The sequence below is a fragment of the Aquarana catesbeiana genome, linkage group LG10 (genome assembly GCF_042186555.1).
Source record: "Aquarana catesbeiana isolate 2022-GZ linkage group LG10, ASM4218655v1, whole genome shotgun sequence".
Classification (NCBI taxonomy): domain Eukaryota; kingdom Metazoa; phylum Chordata; class Amphibia; order Anura; family Ranidae; genus Aquarana; species Aquarana catesbeiana.
In genome coordinates, this window is record NC_133333.1 from 210,800,901 (window position 1) to 210,827,888 (window position 26,988).

The 26,988-nt window shown below is 42.5% G+C and overlaps 1 protein-coding gene across 1 annotated transcript in view; it reads left to right on the forward strand.

Annotated features, from left to right (window-relative positions):
* Positions 1-26,374, forward strand: part of CCDC15 (coiled-coil domain containing 15) — an 81,129-nt gene extending 54,755 nt beyond the window's left edge. Inside the window, exons 7-10 of the mRNA XM_073603240.1 lie at positions 17,164-17,267; positions 18,838-19,002; positions 20,215-20,363; positions 22,920-26,374. Of these exons, the coding sequence (XP_073459341.1) occupies positions 17,164-17,267; positions 18,838-19,002; positions 20,215-20,363; positions 22,920-23,023 (522 nt within the window). The 3' untranslated portion in view covers positions 23,024-26,374. The remainder of the gene's footprint in view (positions 1-17,163; positions 17,268-18,837; positions 19,003-20,214; positions 20,364-22,919) is intronic.
* The last annotated feature ends 614 nt before the right edge of the window (positions 26,375-26,988 follow it).

Here is a 26,988-nt window from a genome sequence, read left to right on the forward strand (position 1 = left end):
CACCTCTCTCCCCACTGTCAGCCACACACACTCCTCAGCTCCTCCTCCTTCTCAGCTCCTATGTTCTAGTGTACACAGCCAGGAGGAGAAGGAGCCACAGAGGAGGGACACGACTTCAGTGCAAGAGCCGCGCTTCTGCTCTGAGGTCTGTGTATAGTTTACAGTGGAGGGGGACACAGTAACCGGGAAGGGGGCAGATAACAAATGCACACATGGATGAGGGGAGGGGGGGTAAGGGGATATGTGCTGGATGCTTTGGGAGGGGTCTGATCCTCCCCTCCCAAAGCAACCAGCACATATCCCCTTACCCACCAAATGAAAAGATGCTGCATGCCTCTCTGTCCTCTTCCCGCGGCGTCCCTCTGTCGTCCTCCAATGAAGATGACAGGGCGGATCTTTAAAAGAAAGGGGTGTGGCCTTGACAGGAAGGGGTGGGTCATATTTAAATTAGGGGGTGCACAAGCTCAGTCAGGCCTAGGGCAGCACAAAACCTAAATACACCACTGGATAGCTGTAATAACACAAGTGATGTTAGTGCGGTGATGTCCCCGCTGTATCATTGTGTTCTGACAGGGGGGTCTGCCCCCTGCCAGAGCACACTGATCAGTGCTCACAGCCATTGGCTGCAATCACTGATTGGATGCTGTTTTTCCAGCATGTTCGTTCATCAGAAGCCAGTTGTGGGACCGGCTTCTGTCAGACAGGGGGCTGTACACACGAGCCAAAAGTTGGCCAGTTCCTGCCGAACCAACTGTTTTTAAACGATTTTCGGCCTATGTGTACCCAGTGATGATAACTTTCAGGAAGAGTTCTAAGCAGGGTGCTTTGGTGTTTTCAGAATGTTATGTACAGCACCCTGCCGGCCCCTCCCACCAGTTATATTCTGCCTGAATTGTATAATAAAAGCACAGAGTCCCAGTGAAGATATCACAAGTCTAATATAAGGTTTGTAGTGAAAATGTATCGGTTTAATTTAATTTAAATATTTCTTAAGCATGTTGATATGGTGGGGCAAGGAGGAACCAGGGAAGGCAAAGCATAAGCAGATGAAACTTCTTCAGCTTTAAAGCTCCTGTTTTAGTAGTACATGGCTGATGCTTTCTAGTCTAAATATGTCTGAAATCACAGTTTTAGATTGTGTCAACACGTTTGCCAGTGTAATGTGTGCCCCGTGTGTTAATCACCCTGTGTTGTACTAGATAAAAGTTATAAAAATATAAGAGATGTGTAATTATTCTGGGAGTGTTCCACCAACAATAGTAATTGGCGACTTCCAGATGTTATTTGTATATTGTAACCAGAGGTTAAAGTTTTCTGCAGGTCATGAACAATCCTTATTCCTGATTGCTTTATCAGTACAGCAGTCTTATGTTTTATGTGACCAAAATTTTATTTTTCTCATTTCAATGGGAGCACCAAAAGCCTTTAAAGGAGAAGTCCAGCCAAAGCTCGTTTTGGCTGGGCTTCTCCTATGGATCACAGGAGTGCAATTCGTTTTTCACTCCTGTGACCCATTTTCAGCAGAGAGCGAACTGAAGTCCACTCTCTGCTGGCGACACGGATATCAGTCCAGGCACCACGTCATCCAGACAATGGAAGTCCAGGTCTGCCAGGTTCCTGGACTGACACCTGGCTCAGGCTTTTGGTGAGCCAGTAAGAGGCTGAGACGCCCACTCCGCCCCCTCCACAGCTCAGCGCTCCAATGAGCACCAAGGGAGATGAGCGTACAGCTGTGACTGACAGTCTACAGCTCTCTGCTCGCGGAGCTCTAAAACCGAGTGATCGACAGTGTTTGATCGCTGGGTTTTCAGTGCAGAGGCGCCAGGGAACAGATGCAGCATTGGTTGCTGCATCCACCTAGGTAAGTATAAATCTAAAAAAAGAAAAAAAAAAAGAAACCCATACTACTTTTTTTTTAATCTTCGAGTTATACTGCCACCTACAGGAGAATTGGTCACTGGCAAACAAACTAGCTCAGGATAACCCCTCCCACTACTAGCATGCTTCTGTTTTTGCTAGTATCCTAGGTGGATGGACATCTTTTATTTAGCCTTCTTTTTTAACCACTTGCTTACTGGGCACTTAAACCCCCCTCCTGCCCAGATCAATTTTCAGCTTTCAGCGCTGACGCACTTTGAATGACAATTGCGTGGTCATACAACACTGTACCCAAATGAAATTTTTATCATTTTTTTCCCACAGTTAGAGCTTTCTTTTGGTGGTATTTAATCACAGCTGGGATTTTTATTTTTTGCTAAACAAACAAAAAAAGATGGAAAATTTTCATAGTTCGTTATAAAATTTTGCAAACAGGTAATTTTTCTCCTTCATTGATATGCGCTGATGAGGCGGCACTGGTGGGCACTGATAGGCTGCACTGATAGGCACAGTTAGGGCGGCACGGATGGGGACAGATAAGGCGGCACGGATGGGGACAGATAGGTGACACTGATGTGCAGCACTGTTGTTGAGGCACTGATTGTGGGCACTGATGGGTGGCATTGTGGGCACTGGGTGGCGCTGGTGTGCACTGGTAGGCGGCACTGCTGCCTATTGCTAGGTGGCACTGGCAGAGGGCATAGGTGGGCACTGAGGATCTGGTGGCGCTCGCCGTGATCGGGACTGATGTCCCTCTCACGGCCGCCGGTGATCGTCTTTTTTTTCCTCCTCACGCTGTCAGCGCAAGGAGAAAAAATAGCCGATTACTGGCTCTGTTGATGTCACATGATCAGCTGTCATTGGCTGACAGCTGATCATGTGGTAAGGGGTCGGGATCGACCCCTTACTCCGATCCGTGATCAGGCGAGTCTCATAGACTCGCTGATCACAGAGCGCGCTGTGCGCGCCCTGCAGGGGGCGCTCAGGCCGCTCGTGCACGGGATGTCGTCTCGGCAAAGCAGGTCTGCGCTGTAGCCTTCATTCGGCTATAGCGCGGATCTTTAGTGGCTAGGGCTACCCTATTTTTTTGATGGCATGTTTGTTTTTTGTCAAAGCTTCTTTGCATCACTGCTAGAGCTGGTCTCTGATTGCAGCTATATGAAGCTTCCTTTTCCCAAACTAGCTTTGGAGTGCAGTGCCTGGATGGTGCTGGAGAGAGCTTTTTTAGGCCCCCGTTCACACCTATGCAATTCACAGGGCATTTTAAAATGCATTCATTTGAATGCATCTGGTTCACATATGTGCGTTGCATTCGCACTGCGCATTCCCCCAAAAAAGTGTGCGTTTTCTGGGCATTGCGGTGCAAATTACTAGCACATTATCTTCTAAGGGGAACACATCTGATTCGCAGATGCATTCCGTTCTGAACACAAATTCTCTCCTTCTCACTACACCTCCCCCCCTCATCCCTCTCCCTGCTCACTGATCCGCAGCTACAACGGAGAGGAACTGCTAAACAGCTGTTTTTTTTTCTCTCTTTGCAGAGAAAACGGAGCTGGAATTCGCACCACACATGTGTGAACCCAGCCTTAGGGATATTTGGTAAATGCCCTCTTAAAGTGACAATGTCTGTAATCCTGTTTATCCTATAATTATAGCGTTTACCTTGTCCTCTGATTCCATCTTGGCTCGACTGGATGGGACTGAGTCCCATGCATTATCAGCTAGGGTCTCTACTGCAGTTAAGCAAGACCTTGTGGCCCAAATCACCCAGTGATTTGGGAGTGACTTTGACTGCAGAGATTATAGGCGTACTCCTTTTGCCTTCCACAGCAGAGTCTATAGCTGATCTGCATATTCCCCTAGTGACTTCTGAGTGACGGCCCTGCTCTTAGTCCTATTCTAACAATGTCTTTTATTTGCCAAACCATGTCAGAATTGTCAAATCTCTCGACATCTCTACTGTAAAAAATGGATCCTTCACTGGTAGAGCTTGTGGTACAGATTGCTGAAACCTTCTGCTTCAGCTGTGATGGCCTGCTAGAAGCATCTAAGCTTGGCTCCCATATTGCATCTTCTTTAATACACCTGTTCAGAGCACTCTGGTTAAAGTGCTGGCCTACATACCCTGTTTCAAAGGAGCTCTGGACCTGCATGACCTTCAAGTGACAAACATCTCTTTGAATGAACCCTTATATTATATTATTTTCAAGGATGTCACTGGAGGCAACGGCACTCTCCTCCCTCTGCACAAGAAGCCTAGAGAAAGGGCCACTAAGTCTGCCTTTTTGTTGCTTTACTTCTGATATATATACATTCTAGGCTTTCCAAACTTGGTCCTCTGGCCATCTGGGGTAGAAAATCCACCAAACCCTCAGAAAAAGCTATATTAAAATGAAGGTTTGCCCACACTTTCCACAATGGGGGGGGCATGTTTTGTTATTTTGTTTCTGTCTGCCATGTGTCTAAACAAACCATATTGGCTGCCCCTAAGGACCAAGGTAGTTCCTGGTATGGGGAATCAGTCTTGCAGCTCTGAATTCTTCTCTTCCCACCTTCTGGCAGATCATATCATAGGTGAATTGTAGTTGCCCAGTCTATTCTGACATTTCAGGAAATATGGTTCCTTTTTACATCACTGGATCATCCCCTTGGTGGGCTTCCTGATCTGGATCCAGTTGGACAAGGTCATAGCTCTGGTGTGCCTTAACCATTTAGGTGGAACAGGAGATCTTAATGCATCCATAAAGTTAGTTTGAAACCAGACTGGGGAGTGGCCTTAGTTCTAGTTCTGAAACAGAGGGCTTTAAGACTTTAAATGAGGTATGTGGGATCACACATCTCCATCCCTATATTTATATGCAAGAAAGAGAAGGCTTGGGACTTTAAATGAGGTAGGTCTAGCATGGGTAAAAGATGAGTCAATGTAGGAAGACATGTTTTATTCAATACATTAAAAAACATGACATAGCAAAATGAATACATGAATATCAATCGCATATTATTAACCAGACATTCATGAAAACAATCTTAGCAACTTTGAGATGACCTATTGAGGTATAAGACTGTTGTCAATCATATAGAATCGCTTGAAAAGCAACATGGTGAGGTAACATGGGAGTGTATGAAATAAAATCTAAAAAGAAAATGGTGCACCAAAATTAGCCCGACACACGTTTTGTGGTTTCCTACCACATCATCAGGGGGCGAGTGCACCAATGTCTGTAAAAAAAAAAGCATAAATAAAATGATATGGTCCAATGTTACACCCAAACACGAGGGAGACTGTATATGTCAAGGAGGGGAGAAATGAACTCATCCCGCTAAGTACTTGCATGTCAACTAAGACTAAACCATGTGAACATGAAAACTGGTGGCTGCTTAAAATGTTCATCCTGGAAGCTGAGGAAGGAGCCTGCAGAAAAGCCAGATGCACATCATGATCCACAGAAGAAAGGAAACCAGTGATCAAAAAGAAATCCATTTTGGGCTCCAATGCTGTAAAAGTGAGTAAATCGGGTAGACTGTGAATACATGAAGATACAGTGGGGACGGAAAGTATTCAGACCCCCTTAAATTTTTCACTCTTCGTTACATTGCAGCCATTTGCTAAAATCATTTAAGTTCATTTTATTTCCTCATTAATGTACACACAGCACCCCATATTTACAGAAAAACACAGAATTGTTGAAATTTTTGCAGCTTTATTAAAAAAGAAAAACTGAAATATCACATGGTCCTAAGTATTCAGACCCTTTGCTGTGACACTCATATATTTTACTCAGGTGCTGTCCATTTCTTCTGATTATTCTTGAGATGGTTCTACACCTTCATTTGAGTCCAGCTCTGTTTGATTATACTGATTGGACTTGATTAGGAAAGCCACACACCTGTCTATATAAGACCTTACAGCTCACAGTGCATGTCAGAGCAAATGAGAATCATGAGGTCAAAGGAACTGCCTGAAGAGCTCAGAGACAGAATTGTGGCAAGGCACAGATCTGGCCAAGGTTACAAAAACATTTCTGCTGCACTCAAGGTTCTTAAGAGCACGGTGGCCTCCATAATCCTTAAATGGAAGACGTTTGGGACGACCAGAACCCTTCCTAGAGCTGGCTGTCCAGCCAAACTGAGCTATCGGGGGGAGTAGAGCCTTGGGGAGAGAGGTAAAGAAGAACGCAAAGATCACTGTGGCTGAGCTCCAGAGATGCAGATGGGAGATAGTTGTAGAAAGTGAACCATCACTGCAGCCCCTCCGCCAGTCGGGGCTTTATGGCAGAGTGGCCTGACGGAAGCCTCTCCTCAGTGCAGGACACATGAAAGTCTGCATGGAGTTTGCTAAAAAACACCTGAAGGACACCAAGATGGTGAGAAATAAGATTCTTTGGTCTGATGAGACAAAGATAGAACTTTTTGGCCTTAATTCTAAGCGGTATGTGTGGAGAAAACCAGGCATTGCTCATCACCTGTCCAATACAGTCCCAACAGTGAAGCATGGTGTTGGCAGCATCATGCTGTGGGGGGGTGTTTTTCAGCTGCAGGGACAGGACAACTGATTGCAATCGAGGGAAAGATGAATGCGGCCAAGTACAGGGATATCCTGGACGAAAACCTTCTCCAGAGTGCTCAGGACCTCAGACTGGGCCGAAGGTTTACCTTCCAACAAGACAATGACCCTAAGAACACAGCTAAAATAACGAAGGAATGGCTTCACAACAACTCTGTGACTGTTCTTGAATGGCCCAGCCAGAGCCCTGACTTAAACCCAATTGAGTATCTCTGGAGAGACCTAAAAATGGCTGTCCACCAACGTTTACCATCCAACCTGACAGTATTGCTTTTTCCACTATTTTCACACTTCATTTGTACCTACCTTTCATCTTGGTGTTAGGGTCCAGTTACTGTTCAATACTTTTTAACACTAGTATATTCCTTCATGTATTCACAGTCTACCTGATTTAATCACTTTTACAGCATTCGTATCCAAATGGATTTCTTTTTGATCATTTGTTTCCTTTCTTCTGGGGATCATGATGTGCATCCGGCTTTCCTGAGGGCCCCTTCCTCAGCTCCCTGAATGAACATTTTAAGCAGCCACCAGTTTTCATGTTCACATGGTTTAGACTTAGTTTACATGTACAGTGGTTATAAAAAGTCTACACACCCCTGCTAAAATGTCAGGTTTCTGTGATGTAAAAAAAATGAGACAAAGATAAATTAATTTCAGAACTTTTTTCCACCTTTTTAATGTGATCTCTAAATGGTACAACTCAATTGAAAAACAAACTACAATCTTTTAGGGGGTAAAAATAAAATAATGTGGTTGCATAAGTGTGCACACCCTCTTATAACTGGGGATGTAGCTTTGTTCAGAATTAAGCAATCACATTTTACTGATTCCTATGTTAACCACTTCCCGCCCGCCCACGTCATATGACGTCCTGGGCTTTGGGCGGGTATATCTGAATGATGCCTGTAGTTACAGACATCATTCAGATATTGCCGGTTTCAGCCGGCGAATCTCTACACCATGGGAACGATCATAGCGGCCGTTCCACCGCTTGATCGTTCCTATGGGAGGCGAGAGGGGACGTCCCCCTCCCCTCTCTCGCCACCCTCCGGTGCTTGCTCCGACTCACCGTTACGATCGGTGAGGCGGAGAGCGGATCCACCAGCGCCGGATGTAGATCATAGAGATTTCCGGCGGACCAGATGGTCACCGGAGTCTCTATGATCATCGGAGGCTGGGCGTGACGTCATAACATCGCGCCCGGCCTCCGATGATCATAGAGACTTCTCCATTCAAAAAAACAGCGCCGCTTTGGCTGGGAAGCGGTGATCGTTTTTATTTATTTTTTTTTATTTCAGGCTTCCCAGCCTAGTGGTGAGATATGGGGTCTTATTGACCCCATATCTCACTATTAAGAGGACCTGTCATGTTATAATCCTATTACAATGGATGTTTACATTTCTTGTAATAGGAATAAAAGTGATCAAAAATGTTTTTTTTTCAAAAAAGTGTCAATAAAAAAAAAAAAAAAAAAATGTTTAAAGCGCCGCTGTCCCCGTGTGCTCGCACGCAGAAGCGAACGCATACGTAAGTCCCGCCCACATATGAAAATGGTGTTCAATCCATACATGTGAGGTATCGCCGCAAACGTTGGAGCAAGAGCAATCATTTTGTCACTAGACCTCCTCTGTAACTCAAAACATGTAACCAGTAAAAAAATTTCAAGCGTCACCTATGGGGATTTTTAAGTACCGAACATTGGTGCCATTCTACGAGCGTGTGCAATTTTGAAGCGTGACATGTTAGGTATCTATTTACTCGGCGTAACTTCATCTTTCACAATATGCAAAAACATTGGGATAACTTTACTGTTTTGTTTTTTTTTAAAACACAAAACTTTTTTTTTTCCAAAAAAAAACGCGTTCAAAAAATTCCTGCGCAAATACCGTGTGAGATAAAAAGTTGCAACAACCGCCATTGTATTCTCTAGGGTCTTTGCTAAAAAAACATATATAATGTTTGGGAGTTCTATGTAATTTTCTAGCAATAAAATGATGATTTTTACATGTAGGAGAGAAATGTCAGAATTGGCCTGGTAAGGAAGTGGTTAAATAGGAGTGAGTACACACCTGCCATCATTTTTAAAGTGCCTCTGATTAACCCCGAATAAAATTCAGCTGTTTTAGTAGGTCTTTCCTGACATTTTCTTAGCATCCTACGGCAAAAGTCATGGTCTGCAGAGAGCCTCCAAAGCATCAGCGGAAACTCATTGTTAAAAGGTATCAGTCAGGAGAAGGGTACAAAAGAATTTCCGAGGCATTAGATATACCATGAAACACAGTGAAGACAGTCATCAAGTGGAGAAAATATGGCACAGCAGTGACGTTACCAAGAACTGGACGTCCCTCCAAAATGAATGAAAAGACAAGAAGAAAACTGGTCAGGGAGGCTGCCAAGAGGCCTACAGCAACATTAAAGGAGCTGCAGGAATATCTGGCAAGTACTGGCTGTGTGGTGCATGTGACAACAATCTCCTGTATTCTTCATAAACGGCTATATTTTGCAAAAAACACATATGAAGTAGGGCTGGGGAAAAAATCGATCTAAATCTTGAATCGAGTTGACAGGTCAAATCGATTCAAAATGTAAGCAAATCGATTTTAGATTTTTTTTTTTTTTTTTTTTTTTTTTTTTTTTCCCACCGCGCCGGTCCTGAGGAGCTGTGGGCAGGAGTTATTAGGTGAGGCCACGGCTTCGTCCTAGTCCGCGAGGCCAGACGCCACGTACTTTTTCACAAAAATAAAAAAAAAAATCGCCCAGCCCTAATCTGAAGTCTCCCAACAGCATGTGTTTGTAGTCTGATGAAATCAAGATTGAACTTTTTGGCCATAATTCCAGAAGATATGTTTGGCGCCAAAACGCTGCACATCACTAAAAGAACAACATACCCACCATGAAGCATGTTGATGGCAGCATCATGCTTTAGGGCTGTTTTTCTTCAGCTGGAACAGTCAAGGTAGAGGGAATTATGAACGGTTCCAAATACCAGTCACTATTGGCACAAAACCTTCAAGCTGCTGCTATAAGCTGAACAAGAGGAATTTCATCTTTCAGTATGACAACGACCCAAAACATACATCCAAATCAACAAAGCAATGGCTTCACCAAAGGAAGATTAAAGTTTTGGAATGGCCCAGCCAAAGCCCAGACCTAAATCCAATTTGAAAATCTTTTGGGTGATCTGAAGAGGGCTGTGCACAGTAGATGCCCTTGCAATCTGACAGATTTGGAGTGTTTTTGCAGAGGAGAGTGAGCAAATTTTGCCAAGTCAAGATGTGCAATGCTGATAGACTCATACCCAAAAAAGACTGAGTGCTGTAATAAAACCAAAAGGTGCTTCAACAAAGTATTAGTTTAAGGGTGCGCACTTATGTAACCATATTTTAGTTTTTTTTTTTTCTCCATTTCTCTCCACCTAAAAGATTTCAGTTTGTTGTTGAGTTGTACAGTTTAAAGGTCACATTAAAGGTGGAAAAAGTTCTGAAATGATTTAGCTTTGTCTCATTTTTTTACATCACCAGAAACCTGGCATTTTAACAGGGGTGTGTAGAGTTTTTATATCCACTGTAAGTACTTAGCGGGGTGAGTTCATTTCTCCCCTCCTTTACATATATAGTCTCCCTCGTGTTTGGGTGTAACATTGAACCATATAGTTTTATTTATGCTTTTTTTTACAGACATTGGTGCACTCGGCCCTGATAACGTGGTAGGAAACCACGAAACGTGCGGCAGGCTAATTTTGCACCATTTTCTTCTTTTTAGATTGTTTTTATTTCATCCACTCCCAAGTTACCCCACCATGTTGCTTTTCAAGCGATCCTATATGATGGACAATTGTCTTATACCTCAATATGTCATCTCAAAGTTGCTTTGATTGTTTTCATGGATATCTGGTTAATAATATGTGATTTGATATGTTTGTTTTACCATGCATGTACTCCTTTTGCTATGTTATGTCATGTTTTTTAATATATTGAATAAAACATGTCTTCTTACATTGACTCATCTTTTAGCCATGCTAGACCTACCTCATTTAAAGTCCCAAACCCTCACTTTCTAGTGTTAGTTCTGTTCCCTGTGCTTATTTCAGATGTAGCCAATGGGGGGGGGGGGGGGGGGGGCAGGCTTTCTCAGTTGGTTTCATGTGGACTTTGGGGAATGATCTACACACCTGAGTGTGTTCCAGAACCGGTGTTTACAGGTGGATGATGCCATTTGTAAAGCCCTTGATACCCTAATTCAACTCCACGCTGAACAGGTTTGTCCAGGTATAGGAATCCTCTGGTAGTAGATGTAGGTGCTGTGGAGACTCGGAGGTATGGCCTTATGGCTGTATCTAGGCCTTTCCTCTTCCAATGCTTCCTCCTCATCAGTTTCTCAGACTCGAGAGGGAGGGCTTTCACTGATCTTCCTTGTTCTGGATTGATCCAGGTGAATGTGCTTCGCTAATCCAATGAGGCTTTTGTTTGCTTTGTCGGCTCAAACAGCTCATTAGATTTGAGAAGCTGGGAGCATCTCTAAATCTGTACTTTTACAATGCTTCTTCTTACAGATAGCGTTGAGATCTGAGCTCTGGTCCAATACTATCAAATCGGACCTGTCCTTGATAACCTTCTATCCCTTGCTTAAGACTTTGTGTAGAGGGTTTTCATGTTCTTCCCCTATTTATCCATTGTGACTCTGTTGAATCAAATTTCAGTTTTCACTTTATTCTGAGTAACTGCTGTTTGAACTCTTGGAAGTACAGCATTTCAACTTCCTTTCTCCCTTAAGGGGTTCTTACCCTGGCAGTACTTGCTTCTGTAACTTGAGAATCTGACAAATCGGCCTTTCCAGATATGGGGGGGTGATTTACTAAAGGCAAGTGCACTTGGAAGTAAAGACGCTGTAGATCCGAGGGGGACATGCAAGGAGAGTTCTTCAGCAGTGCAGAGTATTTCAAGAGACTAGAGTTAGAGGAAGGAGAAGCGTCTTCCAGCAGTACAAAGTATTTTGGTAGAGGAAGGAGTAGAGTATTCCAAGAGAAGAGAGTTAAGCTGGCCATACACCATACAATTTTCTTATTCAATTTTCTTTAGATTTACCTTCAACTATGTAGTGCAAGCGCCTGGCTGATTGCATACAAATTGAAAGTGTTTAGGTTTTACCTCCATATTATATGGTTTTGGTAAATCTAAAGGAAAGTTGTACAAGAAAATTGTATAATGTATGGCCAGCCTAAGACAGAGGAATGGAGTCCTTCAACAGCACAGAATATTTCAGGAGAATTCAGGAGAATTAGATGGAAGAAAGGAACAGAGTCATTCAGCAGTGCAGAGTATTTCAGGAGAGGCGAGTTGGGTAGAGGAAGCAGACAAGTCCTCCGGCAGTGCAGAGTTCAGTGCATCCGGAAAGTATTCAGTGCTTCACTTTTTCCACTTTTTGTTATGTTACAGCCTTATTCCAAAATTGAGTAAATTTCATTATTTTCTTTAAAGCAGGGTTCCACCCAAATTTTGAACAATATCTGTATGTATTCTCTTCCTTGCCTAGATGCTGACATGCCGTTTAAAAAAATTTAAATCGCCATAATTACCTTTTTTATTTTTCTATTCTTCTTTGCACTTCCTGGTTCTCCTCCCGTGGGAGTAGGCGTGTTTCTAGCCTCTCCCAGACTCCTGGGAGCTAGTCTCAGGCTTCCCAGGATGCCACTGAGCATATGCGGGAACGAGCGGTGAATGCTGGGAGCACAGCATTCACCACATCCAGGAAATAAATGCTTGTGGGCTTCAAATGCCCACAATGAAGATGGAAACCGCCTGCAGTGAATAATATAAGTTATTCTTTCCGACGAAATCTGACACAGGCGGACATATTACACACAATATGCGAGTATGTAATGCTGAGAAGAAAAGTTTGTCAATGAACTCAAAAAAAAAAAAAACGATAGATAGGTGGACCCCCGCTTTAAAATTCTACAAACAAAAACCCATAATGACAACGTGAAAGAAATTTGTTTGAAATATTTGCAAATTTATTACAAATAAAAACAAAAAAATCCCATGTACATAAGTGTTCACAGCCTTTGCTCAATATTTTGTTGAAGCACCAATTACAGCCTCAAGTCTTTTGAGTATGATGCTACACGCTTGGCACACCTATTTTTGGGCAGTTTCTCCCATTCTTCTTTGCAGGACCTCTTTAAGCTCCATCAGGTTGGATGGGGAGCATCGGTGCACAGCCATTTTCAAATCTTTCCAGAAATGTTCAATCAGGTTCAAACCTGGGCTTTGGCTGGGCCACTCAAGTACATTCACAGAGTTGTCCCATAGCCACTCCTTTGTTATCTTGGCTGTGTGCTTGGAGTTGTTGTCCTGTTGGTATATGACCCTTCGCCCCAGTCTGAGGTTCAGAGCGCTCTGGAGCAGGTTTTCATCAAGGATGTCTGTAGGTTGCTGCATTCCTCTTTCCCTCAATCCTGACTAATCTCCCAGTTTTTGCCGGTGAAAAACATCCCTACAGCATGATGTTGCCATGACCATGCTTCACTGTAGGGGTGGCATTGGCTAGCTGAGGAGCGGTGCCTGGTTTCCTCCAGACATGAGGCTTGCCATTCAGGCCAAAGAGTTCAATCCTTGTTTCATCAGACCAGAGAATTTTGTTTCTCATGATCTGAGAGACGTTCAGTGCATTTTGGCAAACTCCAGGCAGGCTGTCATGTGTCTTTTTACTGAGGAGTGGCTTCCATCTGGCTACTCTACCATAGAGGCCTGATTGGTGGAGTGCTGCAGAGATAGTTGTTCTTCTGGAAGGTTCTCCTCTCCACAGAGAAACGCAAGAGCTCTGTCAGAGTGACCATCGAGTTCTTGGTCACCTCCCTTTTTCTTCTGATTGCTCAGTTAGGGCTGGGCGGCCCGCTCAAGAAGTGTCCTGGTGGTTCCAAACTTTTTCTTTTTACAGATGATGGAGGCCACTGTGCTCATTGGGACCTTACATGCTGCAGAAATTTTTCTGTATCCTTCCCCAGATCTGTGCCTCCATGCAATCCTGTCTCGGAGGTCTACAGACAATTCCTTGGACTTAATGACTTGGTTTGTGCTCTGACGTGCACAGTTAACTGTGGGACCTTTTTATATAGACCGGTGTGTGCCTTTCCAAATCATGTCCAATCAACTGAATTTACCACAGGTGGACTCCAATCAAGTTGTAGAAACATCTCAAGGATGAGCAGTGGAAACAGGATGCACCCAAGCTCAATTTTGAGTCTCAAAGGCTGTGAATAAGGTACTTACCTGTATGTACATGGGATTTTTTTTAGTTTTTTTTTTTTTTTTTCTTTTAATTTGCAAAGATTTCAAACTAACTTCTTTCACGTTGTTGTCATTCTGGGGTATTGTTTGTAGAATTTGGGAAAATAATGAATTTAATTCATTTTTTGGAATAAGGCTGTAACATAACAAAATGTGGAAAATGGAGGAAGGAGCAGAGTCCTCCAGCAATGCAGAGTATTTCAGGACATGGTTGTATAGATAGTTGATATAGCTGCTTTTATACAGAAATCATTTTTCAGTTTGATCAGTATCCTGGTACAGGTAGGACATCTTTATACAGCCAGTGCCTAGTAATCTACCTACACTTTGTAAAGGTTAAATAAACCCTATACTTTATATAAAGTGTTTTGTTTAAAACACTCACACAGGGATTTTATTTTATTATTTGAGGGAGGTACAATATAATCCCCAGTAATTGCACAGTTTGCAGTCATAACAGACGTCACTGGGAATATTGGTGACTAGTGCAGTTTCTATTGGATGTGCCTCAGTTTTGAAACTTATCACGTTTTGCTTGAAAGATAGAACTCTCGACTAAATTGCATTTCTAATTTTTCAGACGGCAAATTTGATTAGATCTGTAACATATTAGGCATTCTGTCATGGTTCAATTCATCCAAATCATCCGATTTTGTGTCTCCCAGTATAAACTCAATTTAGAGTCAGTTGCAACCACTGTGTCTGTTTAGTGAGTCAAATCATAATAATGATGTAATGAGTATGACCTGAATGAGTCTGTGAAGTCCATGTTCTATAATGGTGTACTTAATTTTGTATGTATGATATTATGCCAGGTATAATCTTGCAACCTTTAAAGAGGACCTTTTTATTGTTAAAGCTGTGCCCATAAAAGGCAGCCAGAGAACAAATGACTAGTCCCTGGTATTACGGTGTTGCCTGTTGCATACCTCACAACTTTCAGAGATGGGAACAAGGGACAATATCAAAAGGTATGTAGGCGCCCCCCTTTAAAGGAGAATTATACAAAAAATGATTAGTTAAACCTAAAAGTGCTTTTGTTTACCACTACTATTCCTTTTATATTGGCTTTTAACATTTACAAATGCAGCAATTTAGAAATTGGATGAAAGATTTAGCACTGGGAAACACTTTTTGAAAGATAAATAGTGCATTTTATATACAACTATATAGATCAAACCAAAATGAGGAGCAAAGAGGGACAGAGCGATTTGTTCCAAATCAGGTACAGTCCCTCGAAATCAGGGACAGATGGGAGGTATGCTGTTGTCTCACTGCAGTTGAGCTTTTCCCAATTACTGACTTGCTTTGCCTTGTTCTACACACTCTGTGTGGAGGCCGCTATATTTAGAGGCAAGGCTTTGCTTCCTCATGTCAGAGCTGTCTCCATATGACTACTAGTCTGATAGGTGGGGTAATGATAGAGGTAAAAAAAGCACCTATTCACAGAATGAATGAACCTGAAGCAGGGAGATCCTTGCACTGCATATGTTCATTACAGCTTCCTCTCCATGAAAGAATCTGAGACTGAAGCTCCACAAAATGGCTTAATAGTCCAGATATAGATTTATTCCAGTGTAAGATCATGTATAAGACTAGTATGAAAGAGCCCATGCATTTTCCAGGGGCAGAACTCGCCCCCATTATTGGGGTTTAAGGACGAAGTTTAGTCAAAAAATTGTTTTGTTCTCTTATGGCTGCAGCCACACCAGTTAAAGTATAACTAAAGTCCAAAGGTGGTGTGTGTGTGTGTGTGTGTGTGTGTGTGTGGTTTTTTTTGTTTTTTTATTTTTATTTTTTAAAGTTTTGGACAGAGTAAAGAGGGATTAGAGCCCCTGTCAGTTTTTATTGTGGTCTGTGCACCTGTTAAGGAGATTCACACGCTCAAACCTGTTTACCATTATCCTTGAAAGTAAAAGTAAAAAGACCCACATTTTTGGATTGTCCCCATAAAAGTATGAGGGGAAATCTTCCAATGGGGACACTAGTTCTAGTGAGCTGGGGGTCCAAAAAAATTCCTGTTTGGCTATGGGACAGGAAGTGAAATGAAAGAATCTCCACAATGGGACAGAAAAAAAAAAATCTGACAGGGATTACCCTCCCTTGCTCTATCCGAAATGGGGGAAAAAAAAAGTTTTGCCCATAGTTCTACTTTAACTGTAACAAATTATTTCCCACATCTGTCAGGCAGCTGGATCCTGTAGTGTTTTCTGCCATGATGACCAGTCCCCTTCCTGCTGCATAATAACATAGAGATTTGCACGTTGTGGCCCCAGATACTCCTCTTCTGTGGGTACACCAGCGGCGCTCCTGGCTCCTTCCCACATAGAGTGCCCTCTCACAGACCCGCATTCCAAGGGGGCACCCATGCGGGCGCGCTCCCGAGTCCTGCTGCTGCGTCCATTGACGCAGACAGCAGGACTTGGCCCTGCCCCCTGTCGCTGGATTTGATTGACAGCCGTACGAGCCAATGGCTGCTGCTGCTGCTGCTATCAACCTATCCAATGAGGACCCGAGACAGTGGCTGGAGCTGCTATGCTCGTCCCCGTCACTAGAAAGATCGGGTTCAGGTAAGTAAAAAGGGGGGGGGGGCTCTAGGGGCTGCTGCACTACAGAAGGTTTTTCACCTTAATGCATAGAATGCGTTAAGGTGAAAAACCTTGAGGGTTTACGTACCCTTTTAATAGTTTTCTGTGAGTTGCAGGGAAAAAAGATTAATCAGAGCCCACCCCTTCCTCCCTTCCCATTCATTGGGAAGTGACCATGCATCGACTACACTACATGTTACACAGTCTGTGAATAGGGGAAAGTCTGGTGAATGACAAGATTCTGTCCCCATTCACAGATCGTGTTGCATGAATCATCACTGCGCAGAAGATTTCTATGTGATCCTGCTGCCTGACAGATATACTTTTTCTCTCCTTTTTTTTTTGTCTCCTTTTACAGGTAAGTGATGAGACTGCAGCTGTAGGAACAAATTATTTTTGACTATCTTTTTTTAACTTTTAAGGATCATGTAATAGAGCAGTGTTTGTTAGCAACTGGTTGGCTCACTTATCCAGATTAATTAGTTGCATTACAAACCAAGAAACTACTTATGTATTCCTCCAAGTCTCCAGCAAGGGGAACAGGGAGCAGCACTGTAGTGACGTCACCAAATCTCACCCCAAACCAGGTATGACTAGCAATTGGAGGCAGCAGTGCCTGAGATGGTTTCACACTGCACTTCACCTATGCACAGAAAGACAATAGGCACATTTTTGGGGTACTGCTCTTGCTCAACTTACATTCTTAACTGTTCCCTATAAAATAGCAAATCCTTTTTTGAGTTGAGGTTCTCTTTATTTCCGAGTTTGTGATCTCCTGTCTTTGTGCTTGTAAATTTTTTTATCCATAACATGTTATAGAAACTCTTATGTATCCTAGAGACAAAACCAGTACTTGATGTACAGACGACTTTTCATGGACATTGAGCGAGAACAAGTGAAGGAAACACGAAGACAGAGGGAGCACAACAGGAAAATATTAAAGTAAGGATAATACACTATACTGTGCAGTGTCTAATGTTCTTCTCAATATCAACTGGTAAAAACCTGAAAATGCCACCATGTGTAAAGTAGCAAAGAGACAGATTTTTCTGGAAGATCGGGGTTTATAAAGCACTGATCCTTCATGGATTACTGTTCCAAAAAAAAAAAGGAAGGCAAAAAGTACAACATATGGAGATGCTGGAATAAAGATCATGGGAGAGCGGATTAGGGTTAGTATTCTTGGGTGTTGAAGCCCCACTCTTGGCAAAATTCAATTTGCACTGCATATTGTCTGCCTGCATCCTTTTTGAAGCGTTTCTCACAAATCATTTCTGATTCCAATTTCAAAGGCTTTTCCATCCTTCTTTCCTTTGTAGGGGACCAGACACTTTCTCTGCTTATGATCTGCTGGGCGACCAGTTCCCTCTGCCCTCATGTAGTCTCTGCATTCTTGTGTGGATGTAACCATGCCAATGCAGTGGGGCATCTAGTACAGAGACTGAACTTTTTCCCGCCTCTCACTGGCCAGCTCCACCCATCTGTGTTCCATCATTACCCTAACTGTGGGGGTTTCTATTACTATGCAAGTGGTTCTTGTTGCCTCCACTAGCCAGCCCCACCCATCTATGAATCGGCCAGATCCGCCCATCTTTGCATTACAGCATTCCTAAAGCCTAGTACACAGTAGTAGGGTGGGTTTGTTTTTGTTTTGTTTTTTTTTTTACCCAGCAGGGCTGAACGAAATAAAAAAACCCTGACCGTTCAAGAGGAGCTGCTATGCTAACTATCAGATGTTAGTACAGCTATCTCCCTTGCTGTTCTATTGTGTTCTGACAGGGTGACAGCCGACTTAGAGCGCCGATCGGCAGACCTTTTTCGGTCATGCCCCTTCGAAAGGCCGACTGCAGTACACACAGACCAAATGTCGGCTGGGTTCTATTGAACCGGCCAATGCCACCCAGGATTTGGGCCTTGTATACTAGGCTTTACTGTGGTGGTGTCTATTACAGTGACAATGGCTCCTCCCACCTTTCGCTGCCAGATTTGCCTGTCCAATCAGAAAAGAAAAGCCTGCCAGTGAAAGTGGGTTACAGAAACAGTAAAGAATAACTCCCCTGACACTGCCCAGAGAACCACCCAGTGGTGCAACTACAATCCCAAACATTTATGGGGTTTTGTGTGGTGTGATGTGAGCGACGTGCAAGGTCACATAGTCCCCACCAACTATACCCAGACAATACTAGAGATCAGAGCTCAAGTTGTGGCATCACATGTGTTTGTTTTTTTTTTTTTTAAGCTTGCTTCAGGTTGTTGAAATGGGGTTGTGAGAAGGAGGGAGGGTCAGGAGGTTGATAACTGTTCGCCTCAATTTCAGTTTATTTTATGTTATTTTTTTACAGATTGCTTGGGGGGGGTAGGCATTATAACTTTTTTGATGAGGTTGTAGTTTGGTTTTAAAGGTGGATCAAGCTGTAGGTAGGAGTAGTGGACCAGGAGTTTGTGATTTAGCATTAATAAATTCCCCAAATTGAAAAAAAAAAAAAAAACTTTTCTTCTGTTTCTATTTCAGAATGAAAAGAGAGCGAGAGACTGAGCGCCTAATAGAGGAGGAGAGACTTCGCACCACAGCTCAGCCTGGCCTAGAAAACCAGACCTTTGAAATGGAGTTAATGAAGGAGCAAGAGAGGAATTTGGAGCATCGAGAGAGGGCACAGAAAACAAGAGAGTATAACCGGTATATTTGATATCATCACTAATTGTCATTGGGGGATTTTATAAAAAGTGTCTACATTATTTATATATCCAGTCACATGGCATCAAAAGTTTTCTTTGTCAGAACTCTGGTATTCTGTGAGGTATCTACTGAGAACAAAAAGGGAGCTATTTATTTATTTAAAAAGAGACCCAATCCAACACCTTTAAATTGATGTCATCACGCTCTCCTTTGCTTTCCTTTCTTGGTCATCCTCTCTTTTATCCGGCCTATACTGAACCTGCCTCGTTTCAGGTCTGGTCTCAGTCCGGTCTGAGTCGCATATATGATCTGATCACTGGTAACACCGTGAAATCGTTTCCAGCCCTTCAAACGCAAGCTCAGCTTCCTCACAAGGAATGCTTCCGATACCTTCAAATTGCTCACTTTGTCCAAACAATTATAGGAAGGTTAGGTTAAGGAAGGTAAAGGTAAGGTTAAGGAAGAACTCTCATCAATAACAAAATCTTACCTACTGGTACGGTGATTCATGTTTAAACCAAAATCTGTACTTGAGGAAAAAAAAACCTAAACCATTTATGAAGAAAACCACATCTATATATCTGTTTATTATTGGGTGTGAGCCCAATCCTAAAGCCTGATTTGTTGGTATTTCTATCCTCTAGCAGTGCCCAGTCTCTACCGCCCCCTTGGCTGTCTGAGTATGCTTGCCAGGCATGTAGACATCATTTATTCATCAGGTGCTTTAGAGAAGCTGCCCATAGGACACTGCATGAATGATACCACACTATGGATCTTTGTATGTGCCGATCACACCCCCTCCATCTTGCTGACATGCTCTCTCCCCCGCTGCATGAGTGACACTACACTATAAATCTGTGTTTGCGCTGACATGTTCCCTTGATCAGGGGCAGTGCTAGTCTCCGGCGCATGCATGCTGAGGAAAACAAACACTGTCAATCACAGTGATGTATTTGTCTCTGACTGAACTGTGTGGTCCAACAGCAGTAGGGGGAAGATGGGTGTGCTGTCAACCATGCTAGTTCTTCATCCACAGCACCTATCAAAACCGGACAAAGATCTGTGTGCACTTTGTCCATTGGGGACAGGAAGATGTTTATGCGTGAATTATTTTAATTAGGAAATCGTTACTACTGGAGTGAGCTAAAGTGTATTGAGCTGTAATAATGTTGCATTTACTGTGTCAAAAGATTGTTGATATTGATATTCCAGCTACGTTGAAGCTCTGCGGGCTCAAATGAAGGACAAGATGCTGCTGCATAATGTCGAATTGCCACCGTTGTGTTGCTGCGGTTCAGATTTCTGGGACGCTCATCCAGACACCTGTGCCAATAACTGTATTTTCTACAAGAACCCCAAAGGTATGGTGCACTGATGGTCCTTGCTGCCTTTTAGATTCCAGCTGCCAGATTATGGTTAGCTCAGGTAGGGAGTATTAAACACCGGATGACTTACTATGGGCAGGTGCAGGATTTTAACTATTTTTATCAGAACCCACCATGTAAATCTTTAGAGTCCATTCACACTTGTGTGATTTGTCATGTGACTTTGAAGTCAAATCAATGATAAATCGCACACCATTGTTTTTAATTTTTTTTTTCAATGGCAACCGTTCAAATCATTGTGACTTAGAAAAGGTGCCTGTGCTACTTTGGTGTAACTTTTGATGCAACTTTGATCCATGGAATGTAAAGTCTAATCAAAATCACACCAAAAGTCTCACTGAACGTGTTGCGACTTCAGAGATGCACTTTTGTGAAAGGAGCCTTAAGTGACAAATAGCAAGACTGTTGTCTTCAGACTGAAGTTGTGAGTATAGTTATTGGGGGGCCATTGTCGGATTTGTTTCTAAGGGAAGCAATCATGCAGGTTTAGTAAAGACATGTTCAGAATTGTAACATTTTACATACATTTTGACTTTTTACATCTGTTTGTTGGGGTAAATTGCAGGATAAGCCACCCATACATTTTATTCACCCATATTTTTTTTCATGCAGCAGAATGAAAGACTTGCATAAAGGCTAACCTCCAAAATGGCTAAATTGAAATTAAGGATGCCTCATTACCTGCCAAAGGATTTGTATCTGTGCATTCAGTTCTGAGATTTCCATACAACACAGCCATTGGGATGACACAACATTCTCTGTTATAGTTATGTACTGTAGGGCAGTGGTTCTCAACCTCAGTCCTCAAGTACCCCCTACAGGCCATGTTTTGGGAATGTCACTTGGATAAAATAGCTGTCCAAAAGCCATTGACTCTGATTTAAAGCACCTGTGCAAGATAAAGGAAAACCTGCAAACCTGGCCTGTTGGGGGTACTTGAGGACTGAGGTTGAGAACCACTGCTGTAGGGGGGAACGTATGTGTGTTATTTCTCCTCCCCCAGTCTGCTGTCTTGACAGCAAAAAAGCTGCAGTAGGGTGATAAGGATATCATTCTACTCACTGTGCTGTCTTCTATCAGCATGTTTCTGGTCAGGTTGATTGCAGCACACCTGATTGACTCCCAGTCCTGCCCCTCTCTCTGACTGAGCTCTGCTATATAGAGACTGCACAGGGCTGATACCAGGTCAAATGTGGGTAAATGCACTGATTAGACTTGGCGTATATGGCACGGTTTGTTAAGGTTTACCTGTTTAGCAATGTGTGGGTCATTACACCACCAGAGACTCCTGTTGCTGAAGCCAAGGTATTAAAAAAAAAAAATAACAAATTGTGATAAGGTGCACACGCAAAATCCAGAGCTACCTCTTTTTAGCTCACATTTTATCATAGGTTCAGGCATTTGTGAAATCTTTACACTCAGTAAGTCACTGGAAGGCATCGGTGATGTAGCCTTCTCGGGTTGCAGCTGGACGTCATTGATGACATCACCAGTGTCTTGGAAAAGCGAGGAGGTGCAAAAAATAAAAGTATTAGGCCTCTTGCACACTGCAGCTTGAAAAAGCTCACTACAGCTTATTTTTTTACTGAGCTAAAATACAGCCCATTAATTGTAATGTGCCTATGCACACAGGCGCGTAAACAAGCCCTGTGTATTCTTCAGTAAAAACAAAAAAAAAAAAGAAAGGAAAAATCTGCGTTTTTGGTCAGTAATTTATGCCTCATACGTGCAAATGCTCACATTTGTGCGAAAATGTCCATTATGTTTTGTGAACGTGAGAATAAGTGTGCGTGATATTGCGCAAACACATATGTGCAAAAATATGCACGAATAAATACGAAGAAGAGGCTGAAAAAAATAAATGCTCAAACAGGAGTATCGTGTGCAGGAGGCCTAAGTGTTTTCAGAAAAAAAAAAAGTTAAAGCGGAGCTATACTTGCCTTCTCTCCAGTGCTGCAATGTCCCAAAGCTGCCCACAGGCTGCTGACCTGTTCAGCTCAGCGGCTTCCAGGTATCGATCCCCGGCCATTTTGATTGACCGTGCATAGATAACATCACTCACACACATGTACGTACGCAACTCGGTATACAGTGTGGACAGGAAGCCAAGCAACTTAAATGCAGAAGAAACATGTATGTCTTTTGTGCAATACAAATCCTGGCTGTTCGTAGTTTTTTTGTTTTTTTTTTTTTTAATTCCCACTTTAATGTCTATTAAATGACTATAAAGCGATTACTGTTCAGCATGCTGATGTGATTTTTCCGTTGAAAGGAGAATTGTCTGTTTTAAACTGTATAAAAGTAGAGGACAATGTTTTTAAAAGCTGATTATTAAATAATAATATTATTATTCAGGATTTATATAGCACCAACAGTTTGGACAGCATTTTACAAAATGGAGGCAGACAGTACAGTTACAGTACAGTTCAATGCAAGAAGAGGGTACTGCTCATTGGAGCCTACAATCTAATAGGGAGGTTATTGATGATCTATTATCTTTAAAGTGATAACAACAATGTCTATTTTTGGCAGCGTACACCCGAGCCTTGCAGTCGGTGCTGTCATCGCGTGACATGTGGGATGGAGGCTCAAGCTTCAGATTTGGATTTGGTAACATCGGCATTGGTCGACCTTGACCCTCTGACCAATGGGAAACCCCCCCAGACGGACTAAGATGAGTGTCTGTGTGCAATAATTTATTTTTGGGGTGATTTGATGTTCCATATATTGACCGAGCACAAGTAATCTGAACACCTCCAGCTTTGGTACCGCATACCCAAGAAGAATCCTGTATACCATACCATTTGTAGTGTGGTCATAGCTGGACAGATCCCTCTCCCAGCTTTGGATGTGGAAGTGTCTCACCAGAGATGGAGCTCCCATTGCAGTAAAGATCAGGTCATTTCCAGGGTCATCCTATTCATCCCAGTGGGTAAACTTTTAAGTGTTATCTCAAACGCTATAGCCTGCCTACAGACTAAAAACTTTTGCCTGGTCACAATAAAGAGAAATGTAAAACTTTTGGATGACTGTAAAAATACCATCTGGCTGCAATGGCAAGGGGAAAAATCTAATTGAAGAGGATCCTGTTGCCACGTGCTATTTTTTGAAAATTAAAGGCAGGCAGATTTTCTTTTTTTTTTTTTTTTTTTTTTTATGTGTAGTTACAGAAACTCTGCCTGCTGCCTTAAACTTTATTCGACAGATCTTTGTGGCAATCCCACAGAAATATTGGCACTTTCTAGAGTGTCAAAAAATAGAGCTCCCCCACCCCATCCCAAACAGCATGAAATACAGGCTCAGTTCACACCGCCATGACTTGTCATACGACTTGAGACTTCAAAGGCACATTACAAGTCGTACCCCATTATGCAATGGAACTGTTCTAATCTGTGAGACTCAAGTCACAGCAACTTAGAAAAAGCTTCCTGCACTACTTTGGGGCAACTTCATCATGGCTTGCATTGACTTCTGTTCATGAAGTCGCAAGTAAGCCACATGGCAAAGTCGAGCGACTTTCTGGTCGTGGCAGTGTGGACCCAGCCTGAGACCTTCTTAAAAAAAAGAATGTATGTATTGGTTGAGTGCTAGATCCCAGAATAGACCGAAATCAGGAATCAAAATCTAACTCTAATGCCCCGTACACACAGTCGGATTTTCCGGCGGAAAATGTGTGATAGGACCTTCCAACCGTGTGTAGGCTCCATCACACGTTTTCCATCGGATTTTCCGACACACAAAGTTTGAGAGGAGGCTATAAAATTTTCCGACAACAAAATCCGTTGTCGGAATTTCCGATCGTGTGTACACAAATCCGATGCACACGCATGCTCAGAATAAATAAAGAGATGAAAGCTATTAGCTACTGCCCCGTTTATAGTCCCGATGTACCTGTTTTACGTCACAGCGTTCAGAATGATCGGATTTTCCGACAACTTTGTGTGACCGTGTGTATGCAAGACAAATTTGAGCCAACATCCGTCGGAAAAAATCCTAGGATTTTGTTGTCGGAATGTCCGAACAAAGTCCGACCGTGTGTATGGGGCATAAGACCCCATACACACTATTAGATTTTCTGCAGATTTTTGTCTTCAGATTTACCAAAACCATATAAAATGAGGTCAATTTGTATGCAATCAGGCAGGCCCTTGCACAACATGGTTTCGGTAAATCCAAAGACAAAAATCTGCAGAGAATCTAATAGTGTGTATTGGGCTTTAGAGGCAGCTCTCTGTCAACAGCAGTATCACATAGGGTCCCTGGAGTAGTCTGTAGAGCAATAAAGGAATGCACCACAGAGTTTGTTTGATTCATTCAAGGTACAATTTTATTTTTTACAATGGGTAGTCAAAAATTCATGACATTTTGGTGGCTCAAAGCTTCCCCTTCATCGGGGCTTGTGTGCTGGTAGTAAAATCAGATTTGTCAGCTAAAAGCAAACAGTCAGCAGATCTGGGGCTTCTGGAAAAATTACACTTTAAAACAAAAAATGAATGAGCTGCTGTTATAATAAACTATTATTGAAAGAAAGTAACCCAAGAAGTTCATATATGTAATTAATACCTGCTTTATAGATAGTGTCTCGCGGTGAGAACCAGTGTGGAGCTGCGCGTTGTGTGTACGAGGGGTTACATTACCCAAACGCACTTATTATAAGAGTTGTTCGGCCTCCCCGTCTAGTCACTCCTATTGAGAAAGACGTAATGACGAAACGCCTATAGGCGTGACCAGGTCAGCTGCTACGATCTCCACCTGGGCATCACCATGGACGAGACATCTCGCTGAAGGTGAGAGTATCATGCTGTGCTGTACAGACCAGATGGTTATACCGTGAAACGTTTTTTTTTTTATATCGATCGGTTTGTAAGTGTAAATCTTAAAGGGGGTTTTGTTTTGCTGGAAATAAAACTTTTTGAAACTGGTTCACGTTATGAGGATTGTTTCTTTTTCCTTATGTAATGATCCAATAAGCCAGCAATGAACCTGTGAGTGGAATTCCTTTTATGATTTATCGTATCTGTCGGGAATGATGCACTAACCCCTTGTGACTATAAATAAGGATGTGGTGCGGTGAAGTCTGTCATCCTTTCTGACGAGATCCAATATGAACACTCTTTAGGATTACTAAAAGTCTTTGCTGGAATTGCCCTTCATGGGGCTGTTTATCACAATCCAGTGTTTATTTATATCACCTTTTAAGCGCTGTTTCAACCTATGAATTACATATATGAACTTCTTGGGTTGCTTTCCTTCAAAATCAGATTTGTATTGGATAACAATTGTTAAACATTAGAGATGGAAAGAGATTCAGGTCAGTTTGGTGACCTGGATCTTATGCTATTTGTATTGTTCTCATCCTTCTAATGCCCCTCCTAATATAGAAGGTATTTGCAGATCTTTTCTTCCATCACAGATATAGAAAATAAGGGGTTGATTCCTCAATTTTAAAATGGTCAGTGAAGCCATGCAAATCACTTCTTTATGTCCTTATATGGCTAATTGCACATCCAGAATGACTGACTGGTTTATATCACAGGTACAGCTTAACATTATAGAGCCTTTTATTTAAAATTGCTTACAGCTGTGTCAAATTAGTTGACCGTCAGAAGTATGGAAATTATGAGGGAGACTTAATAAGACGCACAGAATCTGGTGCAGCTGTGCATAGTAACCTATCAGCTTATAGGTTTTATTGTCAAAGCTTAAAGCCTAGTTCACACTGGCATTCAAAGCAGGCGTTTGAGGGGTGTTTTTAATGCTCCTAAAACGCCTATGTAGTGGATATGGACAGCGCATAGTGCTGTTCACAATATCAAAACATGAAACGTTGGCGTTGCTTTGCTTCAAAATTGATGCTTCATGACGAGTTTGAAAGGAATTGAAGCATTTCAACTCCTTCCTTTCAAGTCTTTGGTAACACAGTTAATAGGTGTTTGTGGTGTGGCCAAAAACACATGTCAAAGCAAGAAATGTCACCAGCACATCATGGGTCTCCAAAAATGGGGCCAAGGCTTTATTCAGCGATCCTATTGTTACAGCAATATTCCTGAGCCTTGCAGGACCACTTCATCAGGCCTGATGAACGGGTCCTGCGAGGCTCCAAAATGTTGCTGTTTGCTGTAATGATGTGATCACTGAATAAAGCTTTTGTACCCATTTTTGGAGACCAGTGGTGTGCTGGTGACATTTCTCGCTCTGATTTGCTCATGATTCCAGCTGGTGGTCTCTTCAACACTCACTTATACATACAGCCACTTCTACAGGAACGTGTGCATTAAAAACACGTCAAACGTGCATAGGGTGTTTTGGGGGAACTTTTTACCTCTCATTAAAAGCTGATCAAACTCTCCTATTAACGCTATAGGCACACTTGATACACGTCATTATTTTGAGCAAGTGTGAACAAGCCCTTCTTAATAGAAGCTGGAGTTAGCATAGAACACAATCTATGGGTGGTTTTGGTCTCCCTAACCTCTGGTTATATTTCCTTGCTGCAAGACTGACGCAACTCTCTCAGTGGTTCACACCTACCTAGGAAACTCCATGGAAACAATTCAAAGACACCTCAATTTCCCCACTATACTTACAGGGGATTCTATGG